The sequence below is a fragment of the Lactuca sativa genome, chromosome 2 (genome assembly GCF_002870075.4).
Source record: "Lactuca sativa cultivar Salinas chromosome 2, Lsat_Salinas_v11, whole genome shotgun sequence".
In the NCBI taxonomy this organism is placed as follows: domain Eukaryota; kingdom Viridiplantae; phylum Streptophyta; class Magnoliopsida; order Asterales; family Asteraceae; genus Lactuca; species Lactuca sativa.
Window position 1 is genome coordinate 195,126,124 of NC_056624.2, and position 11,850 is coordinate 195,137,973.

The 11,850-nt window shown below is 37.8% G+C and overlaps 1 protein-coding gene and 1 non-coding gene across 2 annotated transcripts; both read right to left on the reverse strand.

Annotated features, from left to right (window-relative positions):
• Positions 1-485: 485 nt before the first annotated feature.
• LOC111899844 (extensin-2-like) lies at positions 486-3,131 on the reverse strand. Its single transcript, XM_023895717.2, has one exon. The coding sequence runs from the start codon at positions 3,069-3,071 to the stop codon at positions 828-830; it is 2,244 nt and encodes a 747-aa protein (XP_023751485.1). The 5' UTR covers positions 3,072-3,131; the 3' UTR covers positions 486-827.
• A 4,992-nt stretch (positions 3,132-8,123) lies between these two features.
• Positions 8,124-8,230, reverse strand: LOC111899931 (small nucleolar RNA R71). Its single transcript, XR_002853079.1, has one exon. It is a non-coding gene; the product is annotated as a small nucleolar RNA R71 (small nucleolar RNA).
• Between the last annotated feature and the right edge of the window lie 3,620 nt (positions 8,231-11,850).

The window sequence follows — 11,850 nt, forward strand, 5'->3', positions numbered from 1 at the left end:
GTTGGATAATAAATCAGTGGGTGAATTGGATGTCGTATAAATGTGTTTTCTAAGGGGTTATTGAGTTTACCACCCAATAAACAAGTAGATTTTTATCATTCTCTTTGATAAGAAAGGATTTCAAATCTTAATTACAGATAGTATGTTACAAATACAATGAAGTCACATTTTCAATTGCTAATAAATTAGTACGATAAGCTTGAATTTCTTCTAATAATTTAGTCTTGGTCGTATATAAATATGTATCAGTCTTATTCTTTCACAAAAAAATAAATAAATAAATAAATAAAATACCAAAAAGATCATACTCTATTTGCTTCCGAAGACTCTTATTCTTAGCTTTGTTAACTATTTAAATTTCATAGATTTGTTATTTAATATTTGAAAGGTTAATCAAATTTAAGATTTTTCCAAGATTTTGTAAATACATGTATTAGATATTCATCACATACAAATTCGATAGTATCGGAAAAAGACACAAATCATTATTATGAAGTATTTGTATTCATTGATTGATATAAATAAAGCTTACATCATGTCTAAAACATAAATATACCAAGGTAATAGCACACTGTGACATTATTAATTCACGAATAAATATGTGTATGAATGAAAATATAATATAAAATTTATTAAGAAGCAAATTGGTGTGGTAAAACACTACACTCATATCATCGAGCAATGTTAAAGATGTCTGTATTTTAAGCATAAAATGGAGGTGGGGGAGAATTATAGTAGTAAGAGGAATGAGTGGGAGATTTAGTTGGTGAAGGTGGTGATTTATAGTAATACAAAGGTGGAGTTGAAATTTGTGGTGGTGGGAGAGACTAGTAGACATATGGATGTGGTGGTGGAGGAGACTTGTAGACATACGGAGGAGGTGGAGATGGGGAAGGTGGGGGTGGAGACTTGTAAACATAAGGAGGTGGTGGAGAATGTGATGGTGGAGGTGGAGACTTATAGACGTATGGAGGTGGCGGGGATGGTGATGGTGGGGGAGGAGACTTATACACATACGGAGGTGGTGGGGATGGTGATGGTGGGGGAGGAGACTTATATACATACGGAGGTGGTGGGGATGGTGACGGCGGGGGAGGAGACTTGTAGACATATGGTGGAGGTGGAGATGGGGAAGGTGGAGGTGGAGACTTGTAAACATAAGGAGGTGGAGGAGACGGTGATGGTGGAGGTGGAGACTTGTAGACATATGGAGGTGGTGGAGATGGTGATGGTGGAGGCGGAGACTTGTAGACGTAAGGAGGTGGTGGGGATGGTGAAGGTGGGGGAGGAGACTTATAGACATATGGGGGAGGTGGAGATGGGGAAGGTGGAGGTGGAGACTTGTAAACATAAGGAGGTGGAGGAGACGGTGATGGTGGAGGTGGAGACTTGTAGACATATGGAGGTGGTGGAGAAGGTGATGGTGGGGGAGGAGACTTATACACATATGGAGGAGGTGGAGATGGTGATGGTGGGGGAGGAGACTTATATACATATGGAGGTGGTGGGGATGGTGAAGGTGGGGGAGGAGACTTGTAGACATATGGGGGAGGTGGAGATGGGGAAGGTGGAGGTGGAGACTTGTAAACATAAGGAGGTGGAGGAGATGGTGATGGTGGAGGTGGAGACTTGTAAACATATGGAGGTGGTGGAGAAGGTGATGGTGGGGGAGGAGACTTATACACATATGGAGGTGGTGGGGATGGTGAAGGTGGGGGAGGAGACTTGTAGACATATGGAGGAGGTGGAGATGGGGAAGGTGGTGGTGGAGACTTGTATACATAAGGAGGTGGAGGAGACGGTGATGGTGGAGGTGGAGACTTATAGACATATGGAGGTGGTGGAGAAGGTGATGGTGGGGGAGGAGACTTATACACATATGGAGGTGGTGGAGATGGTGATGGTGGGGGAGGAGATTTGTATACATATGGAGGTGGGGGAGATGGGGAAGGTGGTGGTGGAGACTTATAAATATATGGGGGTGGTGGGGATGGGGATGGTGGTGGAGGAGACTTATATACATATGGTGGAGGTGGAGATGGGGAAGGTGGTGGTGGGGACTTATAGATGTATGGAGGTGGTGGAGATGGAGACGGTGGGGGAGGAGACTTGTATACATATGGAGGGGGTGGAGATGGGGAAGGTGGGGGTGGAGACTTGTAAACATAAGGAGGTGGCGGAGACGGTGATGGAGGAGGAGGAGACTTGTAAATATACGGAGGTGGTGGGGACGGTGATGGTGGGGGAGGAGACTTGTACACGTACGGAGGTGGTGGAGATGGTGATGGTGGGGGTGGAGACTTGTAAACATATGGAGGTGGTGGTGAAGGTGATGGTGGGGGAGGAGACTTATACACATAAGGAGGTGGTGGGGATGGTGATGGAGGAGGAGGAGACTTGTACACATATGGAGGTGGTGGGGATGGTGATGGAGGGGGAGGAGACTTATACACATAGGGAGGTGGTGGTGATGGTGATGGTGGTGGTGGAGACTTGTAAACATATGGAGGTGGTGGAGATGGTGAAGGTGGGGGAGGAGACTTGTAAACATACGGAGGTGGTGGAGACGGTGAGGGTGGGGGAGGAGACTTGTACACATATGGAGGTGGTGGAGATGGTGATGGTGGGGGTGGAGACTTGTAAACATACGGTGGTGGTGGAGATGGTGATGGTGGTGGTGGAGACTTGTAGACATATGGAGGTGGAGGTGATGGTGGAGGAGGAGACTTATAAATGTAGGGAGGCGGTGGGGATGGTGATGGTGGGGGTGGAGACTTGTACTTGTAGCGAGGTGGTGGGGGTGGAGAGTTATACAAATATGGAGGTGGTGGTGATGGTGACGGTGGGGGTGGCGACTTGTAGACATATGGAGGAGGAGGTGAGGGTGAAGGTGGAGGTGGAGATTTGTAAAGGTAAGGCGGATATGACCATGTGTTTTTCAAAGGTGGTGGCAATTTCAAATCTCCATAAGGCCATGTTTTGTCCACAGCAGCCGTAAGGGTGGCTAGCAATAAGAAAGCAAAAGCATACACAAGTTGAGGCCGGTGCCTCAACATCCCAAGGCTTCCCATAGAAGGCAACCTTCTCTCTTCTTAATTCACTCTAAAAACCTTTAATTTTGTTGTAAATGATGAAGGGATTAGAACCCATTTTATACTAGTCATCTGTATTTCTTTAATGCAGTAACAGGTTGTCATATATTTTCTATATTATTTAAATAGTTTGAAAGAACCCCACCAAATTTCATGTTTTTGGGTATGGATTTGAACGTTTCCACAAATGAGTTTTTGAGGTGAACCGTAGACAAGACAAAGTCAAAAATGACCAATGATCTTATTTTATTTTAGTTTGTCTGTATCTAGACCAAATAACAACTAAATAGGTTTTAAACCAATAAAATATTTTATATATTAATTCATCTTAAGAAAAGAATCATATTGTGCAATTATTATTATTATGTCAACTACATATACTCAAGTACAATAATTCCATTAGCTTTGGATATGATAGTCCGATCATGTGTATACATATATGTATATCAACATAGATATATACATTATGTAGAGGTGGGTTGAGGTAAGAATCAAAGAATTGACAGAAATTGTAAAAACACATTATAATCACCCAGCACATGTGATCTATTGGTTATTATCATATTGGTTATTGCAAATTTGCAATGCTAGAAAAGGGTAAAACTTCAGTCGGTAAGAACGCATAGTTTGTGTGTATTTAAAATGTAGACAATAAAGGAGGACATATAAACAGAAAACACGGATTAATTAAAATATCCCTAATTCAACAATTTTGATACGTGACTTCTTATTTTTTGAAAGCATCTTTAATGTTGAAATGAGCTAAGATTTAAACCTATTTTTATATTATTTTTTATTAACTTTAACTGTTAAATTAAAAGCCTTCTTTAATGATTAACCTTTTATAATATATATTTTTTCAACTAACTAATTTTTCATTATTTATCTAATATGCTATTTAAATCGTTGCTTTTTATATGCATATCATATTTTAATATGATTTTTTTTATAAATAATAATATTATTAGACATTATTATATATAACAAAAACAACCTTTATATGAATAGTATAGTTTTATATTTTAGACTTTTGCCACAATAGTTTTGAATTTTAGATTTCAACCATAGTAGTTTCATATGTTGTCAAATTTGGTACATGTGTAGAAAATAAATTACAAAATATATCCCCATAATTTATAGAAAACATCATGTTTATATCTTTATGTTTGAGTTTTAGATTTTGGTCACAATACTTTCATATGTTAGCAGGCTGGTCTCTATATAGAAAATAAATTACAAATGTTGTCCCTATAGTTTCTAGAAAAGGTCCATATGCATTTTCCGCTTACATGAATAGTATAGTTTTGCCTTTTAGACTTTTTTTCATAATAGTTTTGTCTTTTAGAATTTTGTCACAATAGTTCCGTATGTTGGTAAGTTTGGTCCATATGTAGATAATAGATCACAAAAGTTATCCTATAATTTACTAAAAAGGTTCATGTCTATTTTTTATGTTTTATTTTAATTAGACTTTGGCCATAATACATTCATATGTTGGCAGGATTGGTCACTGTATAGAAAATAAATTATAAAAATTATCCATGTAGTTTATAGAAAAAGATGTGTGTTTTTTTTCCTACATAAATGGTTCATGTGTTTAAAGAGTATACTCTTTGGTTTGAGACTTTGACCACAATATTTTCATATATTGGCAGATTTATTTCTTACGTAGAAAATAAATTACAAAACTATTCATGTAATTTATAGAAAAGGTCTATGTACATAATTTTTTACAGCAAATTGCCCATGTATTTAAAAAATTAGAAAATATTATCTAACAGAAAGTTATAGATTATGCCCCGCAAAACAGATATAAATAGACTTCCGGCCTTCGTTCACCACAAAACGAGAAGAGACAATTTCTAGTTAATATTAAAACACAACTATATTAAGTATTTATTTGAAACACATAAACCTTTAAAAAAAATATAGTTATAAACTAAATTAGCATTGAAAATAGTATATAATCATCATAAGTTTAATATTTTATAACTAAAATATTATTATATATTTAATAAAATAAAATAATCAGTAAAGAAATTGAAAGAATCATTTAAATACATATCGCATATACTTACTTTCCTAGTCCCTCCACATATGTGAAAGAATTACTCAAAGACATTACTAACAGGCTTTTGGCCTAATAGTATGGTGTGTGTCATCACTTCTAAAGGTTATGTTTAAGTCTCATTTCAGACATAAATGATATTAAAGTGTAGATTAGAAGTAGTTTGATTGTAAAAGAAAAAACTTTTTCTGTATTTCATCTTGATGAGAAAGTCGAGTTTTGTTGTTGCTACTACAACTTACAAGTATATTTATAAAACAAAATTACATAACTGGTCCTATATGTTTGAAGAATAATACCATATATTGATCTTTATGAGAAATTTTTTGAAGAAAAGGTCCTTAAGTTTTAAAAGCGTTACATATATGGTCCTTACGATTAATATCATTAGAAATGTGGATTAAATATAATATATATATATATATATATATATATATATATATATATATATATATATATATATATATATATATATATATATATATATATATATATATATATATATACACCCTTATAACTCTTTTTTTTTTTTATATTTTATAATTAAAAATGGGTCCATCCTTATAGAGTTAGGGCCCGTTTGATAGTTGTTGTCCGGTGATATATGCATAATTAGTTCATATTAAGTATACATTTTTACTCATTTATTAGCTAAATTATTGCATATTATGGACAAAATGTACTTAAAAGTGTTAAATTATGTTTTTCAGTCCAAAGATGAAGCTCGGAAGCGAAAGGAAGCGGGAGAAACTGTTAGAAGATCGAGAATGGAATAAAGAAGAAAAAACATTAAAAATGGCACCTACTCGGCGAGTCAGATCGACTACTCGACGAGTCCAATCGAAGAATCGAGAAGATAATGACTCGGGATCCCAGAGAGTTATCACAATACGGGGAATGTGAGAGGGACTCGACGAGTCGCCACTTGACTCGACAAGTCGATTCGCATATTTATAGACAACTCCACAGATCGATAGAGGGGAGTTCTGGGACGATTCAGAAGTACTTTACTACGATTGAGAAGCCAGAGAAACCCTAGAAGACGACGAAAGGAGCTAGAATTCAATTCCGGAGAGTAATTGAGGCAAAATTTCATCATTCCATTTATTCTTTTGTTTTATCATTATGATTAAGCAATTTGACTGTGTTTGTTTGCTGTTACTTACTTCAATTATGAGCTAAAACCTTTAGACTTCTGTTTGGGGATACAAAGTTGACAATGTGGTTTGATTGATTGGTAGGATTAATTCCAAGTTGGTGAATTGTTGTTATTTTAGCTTGCTAAAGAACCTTGTGTGTGAATAATAATTAATTTTCTGTTAATAGGAAGATAATTGATTAGCATGAACATCTATTGATTATTGACCTCATATGCTATGTGATCACTATGTTATATGTCTAGGATTAATGAATATGAAACTAGAATTAATAAGAAAATTGAGTAAATTCATGTGCAAGCTTGTAAGATGACCATCAAACAAGGAGTTAATTAAAAGAATAAATTAGTTAACTATTGCAAGTCTAACTTAACCCGAATAATTAATCTAGTGAATATAATTAAATTAGACAATTGGCCACTGTTTAAGTTAGTTTATTTGCTAAGGATTAGGGTAGTGAACACGAATCTAATCCCCTGAATCGGTAACCAACGAAAGAATTAATCTATTGCACCATTACCTTGAAATCAACCATAGAGTTAACCAAGTTGAACTAAACAGAAGTTCCTTTCCAATTATTGAATCTAGTTAAGTCGTTATTTTCTAGTCTTAAAATTAGTAATAGTTAGTAAGTTTCTAGTCTTGTAAAACTAGAGAAAAACCTCTACTTCTTAATTAACTTAGATTAAATTAGTTTTTAGTTTAATTTGTCGTTCCCTGTGTTCGATACCCTGCTTATTTAGCTATACCACAATTGATAGGTTCATTGCCTTTTGTGTGTTATTTGATAATTAAAAGTAGGTTTAAAACTAAGTGAGTTTGCACACATCAAGTTTTTGGCGCCGTTGCCGGGGAACGGTTCTAAAATTAATATTAAATTCTAGTTTAATCGATCCTTTGTGTGGATTTATCTTACACAAAGTTATTTACAAAGCAAATCAGTAAGTAGATTTAGTTTTATTAAAATTCCGTTTTTAGAATAACTAGAAATTTTTTCAGTTTTTGCCTTGAACTCGCCGAGTGCATTCGAGCAGACTCCGCGAGTCCAACGCTGTTTCAGCCTTATTTTATTATTTCGTTTTTATTCTTTTTACGCGGTTTGTTTCTTTTGTTTTGTTTGATTATAGTTGTTTCATGAACCGAGGATCTGATACACCTCTGGTCCCTCCTTTGGAAGACCCGGAATCCACACTAAGAAGGAGCAAAGGAAAAGTCGTTGGAGAAACTGCAACTTCAAAGAACTCACCACTCAAGAATTTAAAGTCCGTTTTCAGCTAGAAAAGGAGCAGCAAATCAGGAGCATCCAGTGCCTCGTTAACAATTGAAGAACCAATTCAAGAAGATATCGAGCACGAGACCGAGGAAGAAGAAGAGCATACTTACGAGCACGAAACCGATTCCGAAGAAGAGTTAGTTATCACAATGGCTAACATCGATGAAGTCCCCATGTGGGAGTGGAAGAAAAGGATGCGTGATGACACCGGGCCGGGACTTGTGCAACCCGCAATTCCCGCAACCGCTATTTTCGAACTAAAAGGCCATATTCTCGCCCAAATCAAGGAGATTTCTTTCTACGGGAAGGATCATGAAGACGCTTACAAGCACTTGGATGAAGTGAATGATGTGGCCGACTACTTCAACGTGCCTAATGTTCCACGCGAGACCCAGCTTCTTCGCATGCTTCCTGTCACATTTAAGGGGGCTGCAAAAGATTGATTAAAGTCACTTCCTCCCGGATCGGTCACCACATGGGCCAGAATGAAAGAAGAATTCATAGACCATTTCTGCCCGCCCTCCAAGATAGCCAAGCTTAAGAAAGCCATTGCCAACTTCGAGCAACAACCCGGCGAATCTCTTTATGAAGCTTGGGAAAGATACAAGAGCTTACTTAGAAATTGCCCACATCATGACCTTAATAGCCAACAAGAAGTCTCTATCTTTTATGATGGAGTTAATGTCACCACAAGGCAATTGCTTGATTCTCAAGGCCCGCTCACAAAGAAGGCACCCCCGGTAATTAAAGAATTAATTGAAGAATTCTCTAAACACTCTAGAGAATACCACAATCCGAGAAACGAAGTAAGTCGGGGAGTAGTAAACGCAGCAAATGATAGCATGGCGGCGGTGATAGCCAAGCTTGATAGTCTAGATCAAAGAATGACTAAAATGGATCAAACAATCCATGTTATTAGAATAGGATGCGAAAATTGTAGAGGGCCCCATCTCACAAAGGATTGTGATTTGGATGAGAATGGAAATAAGAAAGCTCAAGTTTTCTATTCGAGTGGTGATCGATATGATGATAATTGGCGGAAACCTAAGAAGGAGTGGCTACCATATGAAGAGTATAAGAAGGCGAAGGAGGAAAAATACAAGCAAAAGGAGAGGGGACTATACCAAAAGGAAGAAACGGTAGAAAAGAAAGCCGATTTAGAAGAGTTATTCACTAGATTCATAGCCGCATCCGAAAAAAGACACAGTGATCATGATGCTGCCATACAAGAGACCAGAACCATGTTAAGAAATCAGCAAGCATCAATTCTCAACATTGAGAAACAGTTGGGACAGCTTGCGCATCAAGTGAATGATAGAAGGCCGGGACAACTTCCGAGTAACACCGAACCCAATCCAAGAATGGAGAATGTAAGTGTAATAACCACCAGTAGTGAAGAAACATTTACAAATGCATTGAGAATCTCCAAAAAGAAGGCAGGAAAGGTAGAAGAATCAGACCCAGCAAAACCCGATCAGACTCGCCGAGTCACTCTCATGGACTCGACGAGTCCATGCGGGAATGATAAAACTGCAAGTTCTCTAAAGCCATATAATCCTCCTCTGCCATATCCAATCAAAGCCATGCCTGCAGAAAAAGTAAAAGCATACAGAACCTTCATGGAGTATGTTAAAGCTTTACAAGTCAATATGCCATTTGTGGAAACAATGCTCCAAACACCTAAATACTTCAACTTGCTTAAAAGCCTTTTTGCTGCTAGGAAGGATTTGCTAAAGTCGCGGAAATATTGATGAATGAGCTGCCTGAAAAGAAGAGTGATCCGGGAAATATGGTGATTCCGTGCCAATTTGGTAATGAAGTTTTTACCTGAGCATTAGCTGATTCAGGTGCAAGCATTAATTTGATGCCTTATTCATTCTTTAAGAAGCTGAATTTACCAGCACCAAGGCCGGTAAATATGAGGATCCATTTGGCGGACAAAACGATAATTCATCCACAAGGCGTTTGTGAGGATCTCCTTATCAAAGTGGACAAGTTTATTTTTCCAGTAGACTTCGTGGTGGTGGATATGGAAGAAGACCCCGAAATACCAATTATTTTGGGAAGATCATTCTTAAACACCGCGTGTGCTCTAATTGATATATGTGAGTCTACATTGACATTGAGAGTGGGTGATGAGTCGGTGATGTTTAAAGCTATTCCAGAAGCCAAGCAAGAAGAAGAAAAGAGAGAAGAAATCTCATTTATCCAATTGGATGATGAGATATTACAAAAAGAGCTTGAAATTTTGCTAAAAGAAGATCCAAGCAAGTTTTTGCTACACTCTGAAGAAGGTGGAGATGCTAGCAAAGACTTGGAGGAGTTAGAAAAGCTACTGGAAGGAGCCAACTCAGAAAACACTCCAGAATTGATGGAACCCGATCAGACTCGCCGAGTCACTTTAATGGACTCGACGAGTCCAGTCGAATTTGACAAAGACTTGGCCGACTTAAATCTGTTTGTTACTAGTTCTTCACATACCTTGGATTTAGATAGTATTCATGATTCTTTAGAAGAACAAACAGCAGAAGGAGGAAAGGGAAGGAAAGTTCAATATGCCGATGTAGCATGTCTTGATACGATTCCGTTTGAAGATGGGTGGATCACAGAAAAGGATGAAGAGACAAAGGAAAGAAGGGTGGAAGCTGATCAGCCATTCACTACTAAACCTAAAGCACGAACCATCATGAAATATGAAGTAATTAAATTTAAAGAGAAGGAGGTACAAGAGAAGGTAAAGAAGAATGGGTTAAAAAAGAAAAAGAGAAAAAGAGAAGCCCAAGCAGCTGAGGAGGATGCTGTGAAAAAGAAAAGAGATGAATTGAAAAGGGCTTACAAGAAGAAGATTCACGCTTACAAGACCAAGTATAAACCACAAAAAGTTAGGCGTGCATTCCCGATGCTCGAAGATGACGAAACGTAGACGGGAAGGAGTCTAGCTAATGACTCCTTAAAAAGAAGCGCTTGGCGGGAGGCAACCCGTTATATAGAGTTTGCTTTCTTTTACTTTTTAGTTTTTTTTAATTTTTCCTTCGTTTTTAAAATGTTAATTCTCCAATTCATCGGACATGTCTGCTTGAGAATGTGCATGGGCTAAGTGTGGGGTGAAATGATTTTAAATAAATACCAAAATTTCGGAAATTATGAATTTTTGCAAGAGACTCGCCGAGTCTGACCACGACTCGACGAGTATATATGGATTTCAGAAAAAATTTGACTTCGCGACCAAACTCGCCGAGTCTGACTCCGACTCGACGAGTCGGTATTATTTACAGAAAAAAAATAATTTCAAAATTACTTTTACATCCGGTAACTAGGGTTTTAACCCTAAGAATCAGTTTATTCTCACACACACTCGTCGTGCGCCTCTCTCTCAACTTCCTCTCAAGCATTCATCTTTGTTCTTCAAGTTTTCTTCAAATTTCTCAAGTTCAATCTCAAAAGGTAACAAATTTCTTCTTGTTTTTTGTTAAAGACGTGATTATAAGGCCATCTATGGTAGCAATTGCATGAAAAAAACCCGTTTTTGAAAAGGAGTAAATTTTTAGGGTTTTGATTTTTCATGAATTATGTTGTTTTGAAAGCTTATTATGGCCATAATACCTTAATAATGTATGCCTAGACAAAACCCTTGACGAAATTTCCAGGTTTCATGGTCTAATTTTCATCGACCCGTCGACTGACTCGTGCAGTTCGCGCGACTCGCCGAGTCGTACCTGGACTCGACGAGTCGAGTCGGGGAACATATGCGAGATGTTTTTAATGATATTCTGTGTTTTCTGGGTTTTGTGTATTTGTTTTGCAGAAATCATGTTCAGAAGGGGGCAAAGTTCCAGTGGCCACCAAGGGGATTTTCCGTGGCTAAACTTCCCACAAATCGAGTCCGCTTCGACATTGCGGAAATGGAAGAAGAAGCTGGCTGATATCAAGAAGAAAGAGGTCTTTGTGCCCAACCGGATAGATTGGGATTGGCTGCAGAATGTTCGTTATGAGGAGGAGTTAGCTCCTTATCTTGTGAAGGAGTTTCATCATGAAGGTGAAACAATGGTTTGTGACGAGTGGAGTCGGGTCTTCCGTATTCAAGAGCCAGTTTATTTGGAGCTTTGTTTGGAGTTTTTCTCCACGGTATCTTTCACCGGGGGAGTGGATGCTTATCACCCGTCCAGCTTCAGTTTCTGTCTTGGGGGAGAGTTTCATCAATGCTCTATGGTGAATCTTGCCTGTCGATTAGGGGTTTATGATCAGCCCTTGGTCTCAACA

Bases quoted from the DNA above. Each gene is read 5' to 3' on its own strand.
- LOC111899844 (XM_023895717.2), bottom strand. From the start codon at position 3,071: ATGGGAAGCCTTGGGATGTTGAGGCACCGGCCTCAACTTGTGTATGCT.